We start from the raw sequence: 24,818 nt of genomic DNA on the forward strand, positions 1-24,818 counted from the left end.
AAAAATGATAATCCTAGTAACTCGAAGTATAATTTTTTATCATTAAATTTCGATATTTTCTCGTTTTAAGTTAAAATCGTCTTTAGAAAATCGTACACCACTGCCTCTTCACTGAAATATTAAATGTGGAGATCATGTAATATTACGTACTTGATAAAATTGCAGAGTTAAAATTCGTCATTCATTGAATGAATAATCGCAGAGTCACGTGATTGCCTGCTTCTTTACGACACTTTAAACAATGCCAATTGCCAACCTTCTCCCATATCTATCTCACATGCTCCCACATTATTCATCTCTTACACTCTAGATTTACGTTCTTTACCGGTTTAATCTTGTTAATTTATTAGCTTGTGTACTTGTATATAATCGCTATTGATTTCATAAAGCACAAAATCTTATTTGTGACGGCACGTATCCGTCACTTTGGAGTGACGGATACCATTTTCCCTCACAATTGACCCAAATAGAGGAGAGAGGGAAGCACATGGGGGTGCCCCCACCTTGTCCCTCCTATTCGTTTTGTGAGTGACATTATCCGTCACTTGCTCCGACTCGTCTTCAGCAAGACTAATTGTTCATAAAGTTGGGTTTCAGATAGTGATGAATTTAAAAGTATCAGTAGAGGCACTCGTCCGGTAGATCTTGGTGAATAACGAAAAAATTGCAGATATCAACTTGTTTAACAAGTATTAGATACTCATGAGCGGGATTACTGGATACGCATACCGACACTTTCAAATAGTCGATCATTGTTGCTCTTCAAAATTTGTGTGGTTGTTTTATCTGACCCGAGGAACCCTCACTTCTATTTCTAGACATTTTTGTTATAGGATCCTGAAATCTCCAAAAACCGTGTATTAAACACTTCAATTTAGACGTTTGGGAGGTCGTACCGAACCACGTTTTTTTCTTCCGGTTTTTCTACCACGTGTCAAGGGTGCCTTCAGGTGTTACACTATTCGATTTCAGTCCCAAATAACAAGTATTAATACATTTTTCACGATTATCCGATTTTCAGCCGAGTTTGGTTTATCGCATACAACTATACAAGCACAACCAAATGTTATCAATTGCTCCTCAAATCTGTGTGGCCATTTTACCTGACTCGAGGAACCATCCATGCAATTTCTGGACATTTTTGCTCTAGCACCGAAAACCGTGTATTCACTACAATTTGAGCTGTCGGGAGGTTGTATCTGTAATACCCGCCCTTTTAGGGACCCGTTGACCAGCGTTGACCGACCTTGGGAGCAGTAATAGTCCTTAGGAATACGTGCCAAAGTTATCTTGTGTCTTGAGTTCTGGGTGGTACTCGATAGAGTAGAGGCTACTCGATCGAGTAGGGGCCACTCGATCGAGTACGTTAGTTACTCGATCGAGTACGTTAGTTACTCGATCGAGTAGCGTCTTTTCAGCGAGGGTTTATAATAGTGTTTTCCTAAAACCGCAAATCATTTCCGCCTCTTTCTTCTAAACCTAGATGTCGTCCCTTCCTCTTCCCTTCACCATAGGCCTTCCATGGGAGTCTTTGAAGGACCTTGTGCCTTAGGAGTGCATAGCTTGAGTCGGATAGCGGTCATTTGCCAAGTTTTCTCGTGTTGGTATGTCGTCGTCATCACCCGTATTTTTGTCTTTTCAGTTTGGGTTAGAATGGTAATAATAGATGATTATATTGTGTGTATAGGTGTTGCTTGTTTGCTGGGTGTATGGGAATGGAATCGTCGTAGTCGCTTAAAGGTAGGTTCGCCTACTCAGTTTCTATTGGTTGTTAGAGTGTCGGTTGTTGTTGTTGATTGATGTTGTCGTTGTTGCGGTTGTTGTTTTTGTCGTTGTGGTTGTTGTTGTTGTTGTGATACAGCTGTTTGTGACTGATTGTCTGTGGTTTTCGAGGTACGTCCTCGGCTGAGTGGAGTCACTTGCGGGAGTGGCTTAACGCCATAGTTTCGCCCTCCGTGGAACCCGCCACGGGAGGGGATGTGCACATTAATGGGATAAGGTTATCGCTCGAGATGATAAGCGGGGCTTAGGTGGGAACGGCTGCGGCCCCCCACTGGCAGGGCTGGTCTAGTGGACAGTCGGTGACGGAGATTGATTGGAGTGGGTATGATTGTGTATGACTGGTTGTGTTTGTATTGTTTTGACGGTTGTTGTTGGTTAATGTTGTGTCTTGCCTCAATTACTGACCTTGTGTGGTTGTCTTGTTGGTTTATGTGTTTGCCGTGATCCCTTATGGTGAGCAGTCAGTCTTAGTAGGTGTTGATGTGGTTGATAGCTGGAGTCCTGGCAGGGGCGTGTCGTCACGAGTTATGATAAAGATATAATGTAGCTGACGAGTTGTACCTTTATTTTTATTATTTGGTTGTAACACTTCTAATATAACCATAATCGTTCTTTTATCGACTTTTGATGATTATTTACCTCGGGCAATCGAGATGGTAATGCTTCTATATGCTAAGGAAGGTCTGGTTAAGACTCCTCGGTATATGGGGGTGTTACAGTATCAGACCATATTTCTTTTTCTTCTGGTTTTTCTACCACGTGTTTAGGGCCGGTTCAGAATGTATCTTATCCGATTGCATGCCTAAAAAAGTATAAATCGCTTTTACACGATTATCTGATTTAGACTCAGACTGGTTTATCCCATACCAGCACCCTCAAATAACCATCGTTGCTTCTCAAAATTTGTGTCACCTCTTTAACTTACCCAAGAAACCCTCGGTTCGACTTCCGAACATATTTGTTTCGGTACCCCGAAATCTCCGAAAACGGTGTATTATACACTTCAATCTGAACCGTTCGGGAGGTCGTAACGGACCACATTTATTTTTCTCCTTATTTTTCTACCATGTGTCCGGGATCACATCAGGAGCTACCCTGTTCGATTTTAACCTCAAATCACAAGTATTAATCCATTTTTCATGATTATCCTAATTTCGGCTAAGGCTGGATTAACACATACCGACATCCTCATATGTCTTCCGTTGCTCCTCAAAATTTGTGCGGCTTTTTTATCTGACCCGAGGAACCGTCCATGTATTTCCGAATTTTTTTTTTCCAGGACTCTGGAATCCCGAAAATTGTGTATTATACAATGTAATCTGAGCCGTTCAGGAGGTCGTACCAGACAACGTTTCTTTTTCTCCCGATTTTTATACCAGATGTGCGAGATCCTTCATGAACTATTCAATTTCAGTCCCAAATAATATTGTCTTGTGAGTAAACCTGATAAAAGTGAGCCGATTTGAATGACACCACCCCATCCCCTGAACTGAGGACTTGAGTATGATCCATAATCTGAATTGACCCGAATATTTATTGCTGCGAACTGATCATTATCTATAGAGAACTTGCTAATAGTAGATTGAAAATGATCTTATCTGAAGCGAATTCTTGCAAAGTAGAATGGATTCAATTTGAGACCAGATTGACCCGTTTACCCGAAATGAAGACCCGAGTTTGAAGTTAGGTTGTTATTTAATGTGAGGATTCAAGAGAGGTCGAGAAGCTTATAGGTAAAGATATGGATATGCATATGTTATTGTCTTCTTGGTAAACCTTGTGACATTACCCAAAAAGTTGGGTGACATATCGTTGATTCGAGGTCTTTGCTGCCTTTCTACTATGTTTGACAAATATACAATTCTTCTGCTGAGAATAAAGGTTCATTATCTAAAAAGGGTTTTGTCTAAAAACAATTCCAAGCATAAGAAATGATTGGAATAACAAACATTATGGGGGTATTATATTAGAATTAGAAAAAGCAACGAGTATATGCTTAATCTTTATGTTTGCATTAGAAAATTAAACAATTTCTCTTATATCAAAAGTAATAGTAATAGCTATATGTCGAGGAATTACCAAATTTATTGTCCCGTTTACAAGCCAAATTAACATCTTTTTATGAAAATTATCACAATAGAATCGAAAAAGAATGTGCTATTACTTGTCTTCCCCACTCATTTCCGTCTCTCCATTTCCTACTGATTAAGTGATTATTACCTCATTTGTAATGTCAACTAAAGTAACTGACACTCAAAACTTCAATTATAACTGGACTATCAATCTACCATGCATATAAGAGGAGTTGGGCTATACGAAGAACTAAATTATCGATTTTTCCTACCTAGTAATACCTAAAAATAAACAATAAGTCTTGCTTGCGACGGGTCGGATCTTGCGACGGGTATTATGTGAGTGGAAATGGGTAGAGGGGACAAGGTGGGCACCCACCCCATGTGCTTTGTCTCTCACCCTTATGGGTTTTGTGTGAGAGAATATGGTACCCGTCTCTTGTTTGTGACGGATACCTCCGTCGCAAATAAGAATTTGCGAAAAATAAAATCTTAGCATTCGATATTTATTGGGTAATGGTTGTATTTAATAATTTAAGCAACTAAGAAAGGAAATAAATACTTAATACTCCGTATATACATGCATTAATTGTATTGAAGTATGTGTAATTTATTCCCTAACTTCTAAATTAATACCAAATTTGGAAGGGTATTAAATGCTTAAATACAACCCATTTACTTATAAAAAAAATGATAGCACATTTTGTTACATATGCAGAAGCTTCATTTCGACCTTCACCATCCTACATACAAGGATATTGATAACTTGATAATAGTCATGGTCTTTTCGGCTTAATTTTAGCTCACTTTAATTTAACTCAGCTCAACTTATTTTAACTCTCTATTCATCTCACCAAATTTTAATTCAATTCAGCTTAATTCAGCTTCATTCACAGAAAAATCGCCCTCTTGGAACTGAAATGAATAGGACATAGCCGCATAGGTAATGAGTTAATTGAATGTACTCCGTATAAGACACCGGACACGTACAAAAACAGTACAATACGGTCATACATTAGACCACGCAAAGTAGCCTACACCTTGATTTCAGAAACAACTACACAACCAAAACATCCTTTATTTACAATTAAATCCCTTAATTAAACAACTAATTAACTCCATAATCCCAATACTTAATACTTCCCCACAAATCCCAGAATATAACCCCCCACTCCCCCCACCATTTCACTTTCTCCCAACGGAAACCCAACAACATTCCCCGCTTTCCCCCCCTCCCTTCCCTTCCCTTCCCCTCCATTCCCTCTCTTTAAATTAAAAAAATAAAACCGTCTTACACAAGACTAACTAAACCTCTAAACATAATAACAATAACAATGTCGACCAATCCCGACCTCCGCCACCAACTCCTAACCCACATCGACAAACTCTCAGACCGTTCCACCTTCCCAACCTCTTCCGCTTTCTTATCCCATCTCGCAACCACCCTCCCCATCTCCCACCTCCCTACATTCCTCTCTTCCATCTTATCTCTCGATTCCGCCACCAAATCACCGGCACGTGTCCACTGCATCTCCCTCCTTTCTCTCCTCTCCGTCACCCACCCACCTCCTTCTCTCTCCACTCACCTCCCTAAAATCCTCGCCTTCCTCCTCCGCCGGCTCCGGGACACCGACTCCTCCTCCGCCGTCCGCGCCGCCGTGGCATCCGCCGTCGCCGCGGTAGCATCTCACCACCCCGTCCTCGTTATCGACACGTTATCAAACTCCGTGTTCACGGAACAACACGGTGGGGCCCAGCTAGGGTGTTGCGTGTGTCTCAAGGCGGCGGTGGAGTCCGTCGGTGTATCGGGTTTGACCGACGGAGGGAAATTAATAGCGAGAGTAGTGAAATTGTTGAAAGGCGATGCGTATAAGGCGAAAGCCGGGTTGATTGGGGTGATGGAGAGTGTTGTTGGGTGTAATGGCGGAATTGTAATTAATGGGAAAAATGGGGGTAGTTTGGTGGTGGAGAGTGTGGTTGGGTGTGCGGTTGAGATGTTGAGTTGCGAAGATTGGGCCGCGAGGAAAGGTGCTGCAATGGTGTTACAGGTTGTTGCTGATGTTGTTGATGTTGGGGTTGTGATTAAGGTTAAAGGGTTTGTTGTTAGTTCGTTAGAGTCGAGGAGATTCGATAAGGTAATTAAATTTTAGACGGATTATTTCATCTGTTTCATTTGATTGTTTACGTTTTAAAATGAAAAAAAAAATGTGTTAGAGTCGTGTTTAAGGGGTTTGATAATATAATTGTGTATAATGTCTAGGTTGAGACCGTTTTATGTTTAAAACGGTCTCTTTTTATGTTATGTGGTTCATTTAATGACGATAAATTGATAATGATGGATTTGGAAAGTATGGGAGAATATGATTAGGGGAGTGATAGTTTTGGTATTTGGGTTTGGATTAGATTTGGATTTTTTCATTATTGAGGTGAGATTTGATTTGATTTTTATTTTTAGAAAAAATAATTTTTGAGTTTTTAAATTTGGAATTTTGTTTTCTCAGTTTAAATGTTTTGTCTGAACATGAATCTAAAAGAATTTTGAAAGGTAATGAATGTTATGTGAGCTAATGTTGGATTTCTTATGATTGTTGAATTTTGTTAAAGATGGTGATATCAGATATGAGCATTTGGATCTCATTTTCGATTTTCAATTTTCGATTTTCGATTCTCTTATTATTTAATTTAATTGCATTTTTCTAAAATAATTGAGACTATGCTTGAAATGGTAATATGACTGAGAGCTGTGATTTATGTTAATTGTCCTCCATACACAATACCTCAGTTTTCCGACATTTTTCGATTCTAATGGCTAGTTTGATAAGAATTGTGATATGGGTTATGGTTTAAATTGACCTAAGATGTCTTATTTGAGGTAGAATCTCTTTGCTTTGGTAAACTGATGTTGATAATACCGAAATCATCGGGATAATGATGTGGACAGGTCAAGGTAGCTCGCGAGACAATGAACCGGGCATGGGAAGCATGGAAGGCGATACCTGGTGGTCCTGATGAAGTCATGCCTTTGTCAAGGTCTAGTTCATCCTTTTCTAAAGGTAATCTGCCAATCAAAACTTTTCTGATCATTAAGTTCAGATAAGAGAATATTGGTTTTCAAGTTCTTATCAAATATTCAAATTTATTCAAATGGTTTCAAAGCATTTTGAGTTTTCGACATTTTGTGGAATTCATAGCAATAATTATCAGGGACGGATATTTAGTGTCTTGGTTTTGATTTGTGTTGCTTGCAATAATTCATAGCAATAATTATCAGGGACGGATATTAAGTTCAGAGAAGAGGAATATTGAATTTCAAGTACTTCTAAAATTGATTCAAATGGTTCAAAATGTTTCGAGTTGCCGACATTTGTAGGGTTTATAGCAATAATTATCAGGGACGAATATTTGGTGTCTTGATTTTGAGATGTGTTGCTTGCAATAATTCTCTTTTGGTGTTTAATTGATTATTGATTATGACACTTTTCAGCCAATTACGAAGAATATAACATGTTTGTTGGTTCCGTCTTTAAATTACTGGTTTACTGTCAAACACTAGTATGGATGATGGTAAAAACTTCATAAGCTCTGATGTAGATTAGCATCTTTATGCAGTAGTAATTCGTCTGTCTCTTGGGTTAATCTTTAATCATTATTAAGTTTTGTCGATAAACCGGATTCAGGGCTAATTAATTGTATGGGGTTTGTGATGGTGTAGATTATGGTAGTAGTGGTGGTGGTTCACCGCCTCTTCCCAGGAGGTCCTCTTTTACCACCTCAGAAGCGTCTAAGATTAAGAAAACAATGACGAAGAGTACTTCGCTTTCCATGTCCTCAAGTACTCGAGATAACATTGTTCCTGAACTCCCTAAGGGTAAACATACATTGTCAAAAAGCCGCTCATCCTTGTCCGATGACTCAACCATCACCGATTCTTCTTCAATCTCTAAAAGTTCCCATGATTTCGGTTTTGAAACTCCTCAATCAAAGAAGCATATGTTGAAGAGTAGATTATCTTTGCCAGAAGATTTTTCCGAGAGTAAGCAGACTCAAACAAAAACCCGTAACAAGAAGTTAGGCCCATACCAAAATGATGATTCGAGGAAATCATTGGATTGGAAAATCGAAATAGCTGTTCCTTCAGCTCCATCGACAAAGTGTGAGTCTGAAGACGAGATTGGATTGCAGGATAGAAATATGGAAGTGACTACCTCTAGTTCAGAAACGAGCAACTTCTACAGAAGCTCCGAGGAAAGAATTAAGAAAACGGGTTTCAGAAACAGGGCCCAAGTAAATCCGGTTGTTGAGGTGGGTGAAGTTGATAGTTTGGATGTACAAGGAGGACCATATGAACAAGTGGGTGAAAGCACAGCCGAGTCTGAGGAGTTGTCATTGATTCGGAACCAGCTTAGTCAGATAGAGAGACAGCAATCTGACCTTTTGGATCTTGTCCAGGTATGTTGAGATTTTTCGGATATTTTTGTTCATGTTTTGTGTACCACCTCTCAATGACTTCATCGACTACAGTGAGCCTTGTACGAGACATCTCACATGTAAAACCGTCTCATCTATATGTCAATCTTTGGTTTGGGCAGTTTTATAATTCGATGATTTTGATTGCCATTATCATTTTTTTTTCAAATGTAGAGATTTATGGGGAAATCTCAAAACGGGATCGAGTCATTGGAAACACGTGTATCGGGCCTCGAGAGAGCATTAGACGTAATCTCCCACGATTTGGCCATTCAAACCGGAAGGATCCCAAACAATGGCTCAGCAGGAAGTACATGCTGCCCCAGTACAGAGTTTCTGAGTCCCAAATTTTGGAGGAGGGCAGAAGGAAGGTCATCCAATTCTAAGCCATCTTATCCCGGAAATTTGCCTAACAGAGACACCAATCCAGAAACTCTTCTGATGGACGGGTATAGGGTTTCCGAGCAGAACGAAATTAAATCCAGGGACTTGTGGGGAAATCAACACCAAACCAGCCAAAGAGGAAGAACATGCAGCCCAAGGAGCTTTGATTCAGCTTCAACTACTGCATTTATAACCCCTGTTGTTAAAGGTGCCTGAGCTGCAGGTAAACTACTACTCCTATTTTAAGCAATTTCCTTTTACCCTTATTTTCTTTTTCACAGTCTGGTGTGAACACTGCATAGCCGCATATACCATTAAACCGTCATGAAGTGTTTATAGCTTTCTTTAGTTTTTTTTTTTTTTTTTTTTGGGATATTCTCTCGTGTACCCCCGAATTTTTTCGTTTTCTATGGTGTACTCCTTTTTTTTTTTGCAAAAAAACTTTGACCGACAATAATTCTCTGTTTACGAGTTCAGAAAACGGTTATTTTTTTTTTTCAAACCAATTATCTCGTCAAGGCCTTCAATTTGAAAAAAAAAAATCGCCGCTTTTTGAACTAGCAGCCGGTAGTTATGGTTGGTCAAACATTTTTTAACGAATAAACTTTGACCGGCCATAATTCCCGTCTACGAGTTGAGACGTCGGTGAATTTTTTTTCAAACGGAAGACCTCTTAAAGACGGTCAATTTGGAAAAAAAGTTTATCGTATTCTGAACTTGTAGCCCAGAGTTATTGACAGTTAATTTTTTTTTGCATGAAAAGAGGGGCATATCATAGAAAATGAAAAAGCTGAGGGGTACACGAGAGAATATCCCTTTTTTTTTTTTTGGTGCGAACGGTAAAAGGAGGCACACAGACATCTAACATCTTGTTGTTGACTGGGTTCAAACCTAGTTAATGAGTACCACTACTCGGTGAATTTTCAGCTAAGATAGCTCACATTTACACATTTCAATTCTTATGAGACCAAACACCGTCTTTATTATCTTCAAAAGTAACACAAAAAATCTATAGCTGAAAATGCTTTTGTTGGGTAGACTTCATGCTTTTTTTTTTTTTTTTTTTTTTTCTCGCGTAGTTCTCGCTTGAAGAGAAAATAAAACTTAATGCTTTTTTAGGTTTAGCTATCGATACATCTTGCCAGTATATCATTAATTGTTCGGCTAGTAGTGTCGCGACACTCTACTAGTAGAGTGGTACGTTCTCGACTTCTCGCCTATCGATAAATAGAAAGGTTGCTTTTTTTTTTTTTAGCATAACTTGCTTAGTCATGTTAAATTCTGCTAATGAATTTCTGTGAACCTAGCACCTTCACTTTTCCTCTCATATCAGACAATGAATAAGACTTGTTACATTTCTAGGTAATGAATAGAGTGGACACTTTGCTTCTTAAGAGTTAAGACTTGCCTACTTTTCCCTTTTAGAGAAATCTATCAATGTGTTGTTGTGTGACTTTCATTTCTAGGTAAGCATGCTTTTTCCAACATACAAACTTCTCTAGGATGGATTTTGTGCACACTTGTACACATTGTACTTCTTGTGATTGCTTTAACTTCACCAAAAATCAACAATTCATCCATGAATAAGTTTCCTAGTTTCACTTGCACTAAAATCGAGGAGCTCTTAAAGATGTGTCGGAAATGCAAGTGGATGACAAATAACTTGCTTAATACGGTTTTCGTGAACACTTGTAAATGGAAACCGGAAAGTTTTAAACGTGTACAAAACAATTCTGTTAAAAAAAAAAAAACCGCCTCAAGTGCCTAAGGCGTGTGCCTTGAATGAGCCACTAGCCAAAAGGCCCAAAACACCTCAGTGCATTTTAGGCGTGCCTTTTAGACGAGTCTCACTAACAAGACTCAATAGTACACACTTTCCGTATATTTTTCATCTAGATCTTTAATTATGCCATTTCTTTTTCTCACTATTCCTAACTTTTACGAGTACTTCTGTACATGTTAGTCAACATCAAAGTTCTTTAAAAAAGGTTTTGTTGGCCAAAATTTTATTTGGAAAATACAAATTTGTTACTAAAAATAGATCGCCGCGTTCAAAAAGTGTTCGCCTTCGCCTTGTGCTTTGCCGCCTCAGCCTCTGAGCGCCTTAGTGCGCCTTGCGCCTCTTCAAACTAAGAGGCAACTTATTAGATTAACTTGCTTAATACGGTTTTCGTTCCGGAATCTCTGATCTAAGTCATCAAACATAAGAGAATAAAATGTGGTGGATCTGGTTTTTCTTCCTGATATGGTTATAGTAAGAAACAAAATGCAATGTTGGATCCAATGTTTTAACAATTCTATTAAACAATATGAAACTGATTGGATTTACAGTTGGTTTATGCCCACTATCAATAATTTTACTATAATTAGGATCCAATTATTCTCTTCATGCATTGATGCCTTTTGCAACAACACCCACATTATTGTTCTTCTTAGATTCCATTTATTCAACTACTTTTAATCATTCATTCTTTTTTATTTATTTGCAGCATCTGAAAACTCCAGTCAACACTTAGCTGCACGGAACTGCTATAGATAAGACGATCATGGCTCGCCAAGCGTGTATATTACGAGTACTACTTAAATTGACAAAGAGTTTTCTGTATGATTGATGTAGTAGTCTGTTACTCGTCGATTGGAAGAATGTGTAGGATTCGTTAAGACGAGTTATTTTGGTGGTTGGTTGGGGTGAAGCAGTAGTTATGAACATTGGTGTTCTTTTGTCATGGGCATCGAGGATTTGCGAGTTCTTTTGTTTCTTAATGTTTCCACTCAGCGCAGTATTTTTTATGAGGGTTGTACATAATGAAGTACTCCGTACTAGACTGGGAACGAAAATCTTGTGTACCTGAAATATGTTTGGTTTAATTTTTAATTAAGGTTCGGTACATTTGTAAAGGCAATATTATGTTTAGAAATTTACTTCTAAAATATATCAGGGGAACAACATAGTGCATCACAATTCACATGAGCCAAAATATTGGCTACAACTTTCTATAACTCCGGTTTTTTGCCATAGTTTTATCTGATTGTGCCGTGTTGAGCCGAGGAGCTGTGCAAATGGTGAATTGAAACTTACAAATTCGGTATAGGAAGACATTGTGTCCGAATAAGTTGGGATGGCTAAAGAGCCTGGCACCAAATCGTAGTTGATGAGTTAGATGCTTACAAGGGCGTCCAGTTTACCCGATTATCAAGTTTTGAAACAATCTTTTCTGACCAGGGAAATGAGAAGATTACTGTAAAACACTGTTTTCTGTACAGCATCATTGTCATCACGAAACAATATCAATTCTGGAAAATGTAATTTGACAAATTTCATTGGATTCAGAGGAGTGAGAATGTGAGATGACAATGCCGTCATGATGTCGAGGGTGTATTATAACTTTGGAACTCCTATCCCAAACCGTCCCAAGAGAGGGTGTCAAAATCAGTTAAAATTGGCAATACCATATTCTTTTTCATTGTAAAAAATTGGATGATTCAATTCTTCCTTGGTAGGGAAAACCAAAAGAAAAACTTAAGAAGATTCAAAAACTCACAGCCTGAGCATTTAGCTATCAATTACATCCTCACGGGCTTCTTGGCCAATGCGCAATCCGGTTGTCTTCATATTCCAAGCTTCTTGAATTCCGAGTAATTCTTAAACCATAGAAGGATGTGCTGCAAAGTATCCAATCTGAAATTGACAATATCAACTGATGAAGTAACGGCGCAACGCCATAGTGTCAAACCAGCACTGCAGTTAGTCGTTCGACAATTTGTCGACCCATCATTCCCTTACCATGGATCTACTGTATTAAAGATGTGGAGTAATGACCAATATACAGTTAATGTTGAATCAATTATCCAAGAAATTTTCTATGATGCTTCATGACAATGTTCAATCAATCCGGATGCCCTATCCAATAAATCTGTCATAAGCATATATTATACAAAGTGCTCTTAACATTGATCAACATTCAACAAATACCAACAGCGAGGAGGATATATATATGCTCACCATTGCCTCGGTCACATAGGCAAGACCAAGCATTTAGAAGGGGAAGGGAGGATCAAGGATGGCTGTAAGCCTGTAAGAAATGAATAGGGGAAGCAAAATTTGGGCCTTGCGTTGGCCCTGCTGAATCCTATTGGACTGAATAATAATAATAATAATAATAATAATAATAATAATACGGTAATCTTATGAACATGACCAACACATTAATAACCGCGAAAGTGGTAATTTACCCCATTAACTTTGTTCAATGGTGAAATTAGGCCCCTTAGAGCATCTCCAATGGTTTTCTTTAGGGACTTGTTTGCAATATTTATAAAATTGCAAGCAAGTAGCTTACCATTGGAGTATGAAATAATTGATGAAGCTTATGAGCATTGTAGCTCTACCAAGCATGTAGCTTGGTTTTAAAAAATAAAAATAAAATAAAAAGTAAAAATTTTTATTGGTAAAATTTTTATTGTGGGGCCCATAAAGTTAGAAAATGTTTTAGCAAACCATTGGAGCGGTATGTAGTTGAAGAGCAAAATAGCTTAAAAAACTGAGTTGCAAAACTAAACTATAATGCGTTGTAGCTGTCCACTGGAGATGCTCTTAACTATCAATTGTAGCAATCAAGCCCCATAACTTTAACAAAAAGTGAAATTCAACCCCAATTTTTATTTTTCACTTAAAAGTCAACAAAAATTCATTTTATATTTATATTATACAACTAATAATACATAAAATTACTAATTTTAACCTTCTTAATTTATATAAGTTAGTTATTCATCTAAAAAATAATTTTACATTCATCTATATTAAACAAAATAAAAATATAATACAATTTTATGAATTATTCTTACATTTAGAATAAATTGTCTAAAATTGTAAAATTATAAAAAAATTGGATTGTATAAAATTTATAGAATGTATAAAATTAGTTATAAAATTAAATTTTTTATTTATTAATTGGATTATAAAAATGAATTTTGGTGGAATTTCATAAAAAATCAAATAATGGGGTTGAATTTCACTTTTTGTTAAAGTTATGGGGCTTGATTGCTACAATTGAAAGTTAAGGGGCCTAATTTCACCATTGAACAAAGTTAAGGGGGCAAATTGCCACTTTCGCCCATTACTAACACAAGAAACGCATTTACTTGCAAAAAGAATACAAAAATCAAATTCTTGTGTAAAACTTATATACACGACTATTGTTATACAATCAAGTGATATACGGAATTAGGCATGTCATTGGGGCGGGGCGGTGGTGGATATAGGCTCCCCGTACACGTACCCACCAAGAAAAACTCGTACCCGTCCCCGCCCCACCACCCGTGGCGGGTACAAGTTTCCAAAACCATCCCCGCCCCAACGGGTGGAAATATAAAACCGTACCTGCCCCGCTTATCCATTAACCCGTTACACTATAATTTTATTCGATAAATTTTATCGCAAATGTTGATTTAATCATTATTAATTTTCATTTTTTTTAATTTATCTTTATAAGTTTACTTTTTCACCAAAGAAATCAGTAAAAAACTTTATAAAATAGTTATTATTTACATTATATCTTAATTATAACTAAATAAGATTTAAAAAATTTTAATAATCGCACTAATTTTTTTAGCAATTGGCGGGTAGGCGGGTAAGATGCAAAATCCATCCCCGCCCATTACCCATGGCGGGTACAATTTTCATACCCACATCCGCCCCACCACCCGCCAAAGCTCTACCCATCCCCGCCCCAACTGGGGCGGGTGCGGGGCGATATCCACTTGTACCTAAATAACCCAACCAAAATAACACAATTCACCCACCACCATTTTATTTGATAAGAACATCATTGTCTTTGGGTGGATGGTAGGGCCCGTAGAGGTGACAAAATGGCCAACCCATAGGCCCAATCCGGTCGAGCCTAATTTTTTAAGACCTTGGGCTTTTTAATATAGGCCTGGAGAAGCTCATGGGCCAGCCCAAAACAGCCTAAAGTATTTTGGGGCTTGTAGCCCCGGCCAATCCCCCACTATATACTAAGAGAATAAAAACTCTCCAAAGTTTTCCCTCCAAAAGGGATCCAGCTAAATAAGTAAACAAAAAGACTTCTTTCATTAAATTATTATCATTTTATCAAAATATAATCTTTTAATCAAATAATAATATTTTCTTTAAAACCTAAATTATAATATTTTAATTAAAATAAAATAAATTCACTATAATTTTATAAACTGTAAATTTCTAAATTTATATTATGTATTAAATATTTTAGAGAATGAGTTGACACATACTTTGTATAAAAAAACATTAAACTGATATTATAAGCGTCGTCACAAAGAAAAAATCACTAACATAATTTGTGAAAAATTATAATTAGTGATTAAACATTTTATGTGAAAGAAAAAAGAAATTCATTAAACATTTTATAACTTTACTAAACTCTCTTGATTAGTTCATAGTTCATTTTTTTTTTCTTATATTGAAATACAATGATGTGTATGACAAATTAATGACGTATCGATTTTAAATATTTAAATAATAATTAAAAACAAAACCTCTATATATACCGCAAATATGCGGGATCTACACTAGTTTTTATTAATAGAAAAAACTTTTTTCTTATTAATTTATTAAAGTAACGCTAAGTAATAAACAATTCTTTAGAAACTAAGTATAGTTATTAGGGTTTAAAAACGATGTTTACCTAACATAAATCATATCCACCACGAGTACATGATTAAGAATTCTAGAGGCGTTATATTTTACTCATCATCTTTCTTAATTACTTATTTCCTTCGATAAGTCGTAAATCTTAGGACTCAAAAAGCCCATTTAGACCCAAAAGTGCAATCTAGCCCATAAGGGTCAGGTTTGGGTTCGCTAAATAGGCCCATACATTTGGCTCTACCTAGCCCGACCAACACACATGGGATTTTTATTACCCTGGCGTAGCCCAAGCCCAAACTGGCGAGGCTCATGACCATTAAATTGTAAACCCAACCAAAATAAATTCCACCAATCGACCTTACAATGTTTATTGTTACCATTTTACGTCTCTCCGAAAAGAAAAAGAAAAAAAAGGGATATTCTATCGTGTACCCCTGAGTTTTTCGATTTTCTATGTTGTACCCCTCCTTTTTTTTAAATCTACATTGTACCCCTAAACTTTTTAGTTTTTCTCCATCATAACCTCGTTTAACTCTTCATTAACTTTATTATTATCAAACGACGATACTTTGACCTTTATTCTAACTTATTAATATTGTATCACCGTTGTATATGAGAAACATCATAAATCACTTTTAATAATCACCAACTACTATTAAAAACATATGTTATGAGTCACGACATGATAATGAAGATTTTTTGAACTTTTAGTTAGTTTCGTATACTATTTCGTGGGCTAATGAGTAATTCAACAAACTAATAAGTAAATGAGTGGGTTACCGAGTAATTGGAATGATAAATTGACGATTTAATATGTCATTTAAGAAACTTAAGTTAGCAAAGACAATAAATAAGTCATGATGATATGACTAATGTATAGAGCAAGACACCATGAATATAAAAAAGGAGGGAGTCTAAATGTGAAAACTAAAAAAAACACAAGCAGACACCGTAGAATATCAAAAAAAAAAAAAAGACAGGCATCTTTAAGTTCAAAATCATGATAACATAGTAATATTAACTTATGCTCCGTATATCATCACATCACATCACATCATAAATATATTTTAAAACAAAGCGTCTTGCTTGTGACGGGCTAATCCCGTCACAAGTTGAAGACCTCTCACAAAAAGGGAGAGGGGACAAGGTGGGGCACCCCCATGTGCTCCCCCACTCACCTCTCATGGGTATTTTGTGAGAGACCGTCATAAATTTGTGACGGATATCGCCGTCTTCAATGAGATTTTGTGATTTTAAAATGGCATGTTTCATAACTACAAGTACTTTTCCCATATTTTCATCTTTTAGCAAGTTTGATCATCTCATTTTGGCCAATCATTGGGCTTGGTTTGAGCATCTCATGTAAGAGTAATTTAACTTTTACCAGTGAATGAGAAATATTTAATGATTTTTGTAGGTCGAGCAGAGCATCTAGTACAAACCTTTCCAAGAATTCCTAAGATCGACAAATTATTAAAACTAGTGCTATAGTATATCATCAAAGCATTCAACAGTATACCACAAACATATTTTTTAAAATTATGTGCGAGTCGAGCTAATTTTCTTCTTTAGAAAAGTCAGACAAAGTTCAATTACTTAGAACGCTACAAAGTGGGCACACGGCGAATTAACAAGGAGTTTGAGAAGACAATAAGTGTAGTTTTTCAAATTTGTCACCTTCAAATACGTCTCTTGTCCACAAAAATCTAGTTATCACGTCGTTATTGACATACTATTGCCAAAATTGTCTCTATTCTCAAAGATATAGAAATGTGGATAGAAAGCGTAAGTACGCTACTAAGTCGCCTCTTTGATTGCAAAATTCCAAATCCTAAATCATTAAGTAGACTAGTAAACATAATTGAAGCCAATGATAGAGAACCACATATACCAAATGAAGTAAACATGTTTCAGTTGGTTCACGTACGAATTTGTGGTTAAGCGAAATTCCAAATTATTAGCTACGTCACATAATGTAGAGAATGCTGAGCTAAAAATTGGACCATGCGAGAATTTACCTGTTTAGTGTTTACCAGGAAACTTCGCACTTGTACATGTGTTCCATCACGTTTTGGTGGAAATACAATATTACCCGAGTGCTTTAATGACTCCTGCAAATTGAAGGATAAGAGGGAGTCAGATGTATGCAGCCCTTGTATTAGCAACACAAAGAGGTTGATTCCAAATAATTCAAGATGAAAATTGTGTCAAGAACCGCATTAAATAACAGCTACTTCACAAGAGAAAAAAGCGCAATCACTTTAGTAAACCATTTTGATTTATTCCATCATAATGCAAAACCAAAAAGTAATGAGTCTTTAACTCTACCGAAAATATGGAAATTCTGGTGGGATTACAATTAAACTAAAATTGTTACATGGGTCCATAGCATAGTGATTCACTAGTAGATAGAGTATTAACTAGACTCGTTAAATTAGGAGAGACAACAATCTCAATCCCGTCTACATCAAAACCGACCTAAGAGCTTTCTTTAGAAGTAAAATGATTCATACCAATACATGAGTAAAGAGTAGACATTTTTAAGGAAAACGGATAATGCGTGGCGCCCAATCTCGACACCACCCTCTTACATGCACCTCTTATTATTGGGGTCCTCACTTACTGCATGTGATGATGCACCCATTATTATTGAGGTCCCCACTTATTACACGTGAAAGGGTGGCACCGAGATTAGTCGCCCCTGAGCGCTAACCGTTTTTTATTGACCATCAACATTAAAAATTATCATGGCTTGAAAAACATCCATAGTGGAAAAATGCCTGATTATGACTTTCTAATTCACTGTTTAGGTGTTAAGTCTGCTAACTTGTAAAACCACTACAAGCGCACTTGAAATGTCAACCTCTATCATAGAAATGGGTTGAAGTAGCACTAATATGAATTGAGGTAAGCAAATAGAATTGCAGTACTCCACTTTATGCCAAAAAAAAAAAAAAACTTCAACATCCCAAAAAAGGCATATAGAAAGGTGCTCTTAAAAAAAAAAAAAAAAAAAAAAAAAAAAGGCGTTTAAACTTGTGCATGGTGATTTTTTTTTAAAAATTCTGATTTTTAGACTTTCACCGAAGGATGGCAACCTTAAAACGGTGAATAATTTTCAGAGCATAGTTTAACTATGATTAGTAACCACGCCAATGAAGAAAACCACATACACACCAAATGGAACATGATTCAATTCAAAGACATGTTTTGATGATACTCCCCAGTAGTCACACAGTAAGGCACCGGAAAGATTTCTGCCAACCACCGAGATAGACAAATGACACCAATTTTCTACATTGCATCTTTTTCCTAATGATGTAGCAAATTAAAAATAATACACCGTATTAGATCGTCTATACTTGAACTATAGGACACCGGAAATCAATGATACAAGAATCAACTAAAAAATGTACACGTCACACTTTTAATTATGTCACTGACTTTTATGAGAAGACACCATAAATAGACCATGGATTATTCTATCAGACAAATTACACAACAAGGTTGTCATACAATTTGAGATGGTCTTTTTATTGATCAACTTATTTACTACTAACAAAAAATGAGTTTTTTTATGTATAAAAAGTCCGTCTCAATAAGTCTTGCACAATAATTATTGAAATACCTTCTACTTGTATGTCTGTTGCTAGGTCAAAATCAAATTAGTGGATGACTTGTATCTGAAAGTCAAGTTATTGTAGTAATAGTTTAAATTAGAGAAATCAGGTAATTAATCTCATAAATAATACTCCAAAAGCCAAAAGTCACTTTGATCACAGAGTTCTTTAGTATGTTACAGCTTTAGAAATCTCATATAATTTCGACTATTTCTTTTTATGTACTTGAATCTTTCTATTGTTGTTGACTCAGAATTTCTCTTTTCATTCCAGCTAGAAAATGATGATCACTAAGCAAATATTTAAACCTGACATACCACATATTTAAGTTATATCACTAGTCGGCGATACTTAACGAACATATTCATCCCTGATTTAGCAAGGTTAAAGTTTAGGGTTGATAATTACAAACACAACCTGCCCAAGTGCCTATGGACAAAATAATTTTTAACTATGGTGTAAAGGGAGTCACAGAGGCAATATGTTATTAATAGGATTCGAACCAAAATCATGCGTACCAGTACCACCCTTCATGACTTTACCCCTAAACTAGCTAAACTAGTTAACATATGCATAATTTAAACCAATGAAAAGTCCAACTTAGAGCCTTTCGGCTTTGAGATGAACATCAAACAACTGGATAAACCTCTTATTAATCTCGATTAAGAAATGTGACAACTACATTAACCAATTAATCCAAGATTCTGTACTAATTGTTAACATCAACTATTAAGCATTTTTGTCACCTCTAGTTGGCTGAGGAACAAGTAAACATTTAAGTTAGTTACAACTTGTCTATTTGTTATGCATTCATTTATGGATGATATATGGATAAACACAGCTACATGTTAACCACCACTCCGATCCGTACATGAATGTTTGTTTACTAGTGTACCAACTTCTGATTTGTTTGAACTTTGAAAAATTATTAGCAGGCCATTCAATTAATTCTTTTTTAATACATTAGCAAAACAATCAAGAATTAAAACTGCCATTAAATCTTGTATTTGATGGTTATTTACTTAATTGAATAACTTAAGCTATTTATCACAGAATAGTAATAATTATTGGCTTGTTCCTAATGATAAATACAACCCATTGGATTGTATTTAAGACATCAAAAGAGGAAATAAATTCTTAATATATGCATTAATTGTATTAGTTAATGTGTAATTTAGTTCTTAATTCCTAAATCAATATCCAAATTAGAAGGTATTTAATGCTTAAATACAACCCACTGTGTTGTATTTAGCATTACCCTACATGTATTAACCTTCATTTCTTACTGTTTTGGTTTTCCAACATATGCTCTTAGGACACAAACTGTAGTGAACTAAAAATAAATAAAATTAGAATTAAATAGCTCTTGGATAAAAAAAAAGGTTTTATACTAAAATTTTCGTATATTTACATAAACTTTACTTTTAACTACTTAAACATGTTATGAAAACCGTTTTGTAAATAATCACAAGTACTCAAGTGAGAAAGAAATACAGTATATTTAAAAAAGTTATAAAAAGAGAGCTAGTACCTTTTTTCCTTTATTCCATTAGGAATGTTCAAGCTTTGCTGGATAACATGTTTGCTGACTTGTCGTATTGGAATGTGTCTTAAGTCCTAACTGTTGAATCCGCAATTCTTCATGGCGCGTGCATTAATGTTCTTAGTTAACATTCCAAAGAACAAACATATGGTCAACGAACAGTAGCTATCATTTGGCAATAAAAAATTACCCAACATCCTCTGTTATAGTTGACCAAAGGAGGGGCATGTTTTCCCGACTTCCATGGAAATGCAATGAGCTTGCATGATAAGCTCTAGCATTATCCAATCAAATAGGAATGTTTCAGCAATGATAATACAAGTAATTGTACGGAGTAATTATTTATATCCAAGTTGCGTAAATTCTCGTACACTTGAATATAGCTTAAGTCGCTTAATTGTTCTTATCAACCTATGAGGTGCACAAATTACAATGAAACGAAGAAAACCATGCAATAGTTTCATACGAGACTTATGGTAAAAGTAGATACAATGATCTTCATATTATTCAACAATGATTTAGAATAGTAATGATTCAAATAGATTGACTAAATACTACCGACTTCCGGAGTAATTTTTAAGTAGCAACTTAATTGCTTGACTTAATAATAATAATAATAATAATAATAATAATAATAACAATCTAAATATGAAATTATCAACCCGATATTAGAATAAACAATTATGTACTCTAATGGGGAATACGACGACAAGCATATATCGAGAAGTCGTTCAAACTTTAGTTAAAATATGGTTAAATAGTTCATGGACTTAATTCAAACCTTCATGGAACAATTTGGCTTAGAATTATCTTGTTGAGTCAAATTCAATTATCCAAGTAAAAAGGCATATACATACTTTACAATCACATTTTTGGGGGCTTAGCCTATGTGCACACTGTAAGAAGGTCAACTACGGGTTCCCTCGTTTACCTAAAATTACAGTATACCTAAACTCAATAATACCATGACAAAGCTAATGTTTTGATCAACAAAACAATTACTCAAACAATATAGTAAACCCAATTGAAACCAACTCGACCCAAAATTATGCAAACATAGCAAATGTAATCTCATTGACCTACAGCCTCTCTATCTTTTTTTTTAATTTGTGAAGAAACTGTCTTCTGAAGCAAATTGCAATAGAAAATAACTTGCCAACACAGAAATCATCAATTGAACATGATGGATAATTGTACACTAGTAGTAGTAGTAATATTTTTATAATTACACCATTGTAGGTGGCAATATTCTAAATTTGCAGTATATTCTAAACTATAAACTCTACACCACGCGCCTCTAAGAGGAGCGTAACCAGAAAGAATCCCAATTGTCACCAATTATCACTTAATTTTACAGCGACAGTGGTCCCATTACCACTTCTTAACGAACAATCAAAGTATAAATGACCCCCACATACAATCTTTTTAGGAATCCCCACAACCAGGCTGACTATTCTGCAGCCTCCCTCTCTCTCTCTCTCTAAAACTCTCTCGCATTGTCGGACGAAGCATAAAAACAAACACAAATTCTTCTTTAAGACGGAAGTATCCGTCCTAAACTATAAACAAAGCAAAATTTACGGGTCTCACTATCTATCTAAGCCCTGCCACCTTCCTTCTATTCACAACTACTTTAATTCCTTAATTCTCTTTAAACTCCATAAATTAACCCAGAAGAAAACACAACCAGTACATTTTAATTCTTCTTCTCCAAGAGCATTTCAATGGATGCTCGAAAACGAAAACGGATATTTAAGTCACCTTTCCCTGTAAACCAGTTTTTTTCTACTAAATATTTACAACTATGTTTCTGTTTATTTGCTCTTTACATCTTATTATACCGAGGGATTAGTTGCGGACCATTTCGGCCCACTCCCTTGGTTCCAAAACTAGCAGTTTTTTCTTCCTCTGTCAGTAATTCAGTACAGGAACTGACAACCCACCACATAACTAATAGAGCGATTCTTAATGGTGGCGGTAGTGGTGATGGCAAGAAACCAGTGGAATTGAGGGTTGAGAACAGGGTGGTGTTCCCTGATCATGTTTTGGTGATTCTATCAACCAGACAGCAGGGCCCGCCTCTTAGACAGAGGATTGACTGTGTCTATAACAATCGGTTAGATGATCGTTCAATGGGAGAGGAAAGTCTTATTCATTCCATGTTGTCAGCGGACGAATATGGTGATGACAGGTGGATAATTCAGTGCCCATCACCGCCAGCAAACTACTCGACGGTGGTGGGTTTGCGAGGGCACCGAGATGACGCTATAGGGTTCGAGTGGATGGCAGGGATGAGAGACAGCAACATGACAGCTCAATTATGGAATATGTTAGCCTATGAGGCCGTCGTTGAAGGGGAAGACACAGCAGTCGTTTTTGTCAAGGGGTTGCGTCTCAAGTCCGACAGAGAATCAAACGCAAGTTATTTTAACTGTCATTTCAGAAATTGGAGTTCCCCAGATAAAGATGTTGAACTTACCACAATGGCAATCACAGCTGCACAAGAGGTAATCCGGTGCCCTTTGCCACCACCTGTTAAACAAAAATTGAGGAATAATGAGGATGTTCAAATCACTGTTGAGAGAACTCGATTGCATCAAGTAATACCATCAATAGCTAGGTTAAGTAAAACAAATTTAAAAGAAAATAACAATAATAAATACAAGTATGAGCTATGCGCTTGTAGTATGGTATGGAACCAAGCTGGATTTATTAAGGAATGGATAGCCTACCATGCTTGGCTAGGGGTTCAGAGATGGTTTATTTATGATAATAACAGCGATGATGGACTGAAGGAGGTGATCGATGAGCTTGACTCGAAAAATTACAATGTTACTAGGCATGTTTGGCCATGGGTTAAGTCTCAGGAGGCTGGATTCTCACATTGTGTGTTGAGGGCAAGGGACGAGTGTAGATGGGTTGGGTTCTTTGACGTGGATGAATTTTATTACATTCATCCACCCAGAAACAGGATGGCTGGCAGCCCAAGCCCAGGTCCAGGCGCTCTCCGAGCAATAGTGGATAATGTCACGTCAACTTCACCATTAGTGGGCGAGATCAGAACAGATTGTCATAGCTTTGGGCCATCAGGATTGAAGAAAAGTCCCGAAGAGGGAGTGACACTGGGGTACACTTGCCGAATGCAGAATTCCGAGAGGCATAAATCGATTGTACGTCCGGAAGCCGTTGACGACACGCTTTTAAATCAGGTTCATCATTTCATGCTGAAAAAGGAATACAGAAGGAAGACCTTGCCGAAGAGAAAAGCAGTAATAAACCACTACAAGTATCAAGTTTGGGATATTTTCAAAGCCAAGTTTAATAGAAGAGTATCTACATATGTTGTTGACTGGCAAGAGAATCAGAATGAAAAGTCGAAAGACAGAGCACCTGGATTGGGTACAGAAGCTATAGAACCATCAGATTGGCATAAACGTTTCTGTGAGGTTTGGGATACCAAGTTAAGGGACTTCATTCTTGTAAACTTGGGGGACCCGGATACAGGATTGGTTCCATGGGGCTCGGTTCTATGATCGAGATCAAGGAGCATCTCATCTACACTTGTAAACAGACACTAATTCTTATAATTTTTTCCATTTATAGCTCATTTATCGGTTTTCACTTATCCTGTAAGCTTTTGTAGAGAGGTTATTAACACAAAAAAGGAAATTAAAAAAACTCAGGTTTCTGCCCCTTCTATTCATGGTACAAAATCAAAAAAATTATTAGAAGATTTATTGGTTTACCCCTTCTACTTTTCGGGAAAAAATTTAGAAGACGGGTCAATTTAAATTATTTGGTAACATATCATTGTACAGCTTTTTGAGGTATGATTTTAAAGACACTACCACCATAATGTATTTCCAATAACATTGTTCCAGAATAAGATACAACTCTGATCTTTCAAACTTGTTGAACAATGGCTCAAGATTATGGGAGAACAAATACTACTACGAATCTCTTATAAATTCAGAGGTCGTTGACCCTGCTAGCTACAGTTAAGGTAGCTGTGAAGGGAGATAAATATCTCAAAGAAAATGCGTGTTATGTAAAGTGTAAACTATCAGCAGCCCAGCGAAAGTTACCTTGGCTCTCTCTAATGTTCTGCAACTGTCAATTGTACAACGCAAAATCATCAGCAACTTCAATTGTAGAGCTCATATTTTGTGTCATCAACCGAAGTCCATGGCTCTGACTTTGTCAATGTGGCATCCAACTAGTTACAGCGGTAATGATTTTCAAGCCTGCAAGTAGTACGAAGGAGCCAATGACTTGAAACATTATATGACAATTAGAATAATAGC

General features: G+C 36.5%; 2 protein-coding genes across 2 annotated transcripts; both read left to right on the forward strand.

The window, feature by feature from the left end:
- The first annotated feature begins 4,955 nt into the window (after positions 1–4,955).
- Positions 4,956–11,608, forward strand: LOC141644233 (TORTIFOLIA1-like protein 4). Its single transcript, XM_074453705.1, has 5 exons — positions 4,956–5,989; positions 6,796–6,907; positions 7,567–8,303; positions 8,496–8,928; positions 11,195–11,608. The coding sequence occupies exons 1-4, from the start codon at positions 5,189–5,191 to the stop codon at positions 8,919–8,921; spliced, it is 2,076 nt and encodes a 691-aa protein (XP_074309806.1). The 5' UTR covers positions 4,956–5,188; the 3' UTR covers positions 8,922–8,928; positions 11,195–11,608.
- A 10,227-nt stretch (positions 11,609–21,835) lies between these two features.
- Positions 21,836–24,231, forward strand: LOC141644234 (glycosyltransferase family 92 protein RCOM_0530710-like). The gene has a single exon (XM_074453706.1). It carries the CDS (start codon positions 22,239–22,241, stop codon positions 24,045–24,047), a length of 1,809 nt encoding a protein of 602 aa, XP_074309807.1. The 5' UTR covers positions 21,836–22,238; the 3' UTR covers positions 24,048–24,231.
- Positions 24,232–24,818: the final 587 nt, after the last annotated feature.

The sequence above is a fragment of the Silene latifolia genome, chromosome 2 (assembly GCF_048544455.1).
Source record: "Silene latifolia isolate original U9 population chromosome 2, ASM4854445v1, whole genome shotgun sequence".
NCBI classification, from domain to species: Eukaryota; Viridiplantae; Streptophyta; class Magnoliopsida; order Caryophyllales; family Caryophyllaceae; genus Silene; species Silene latifolia.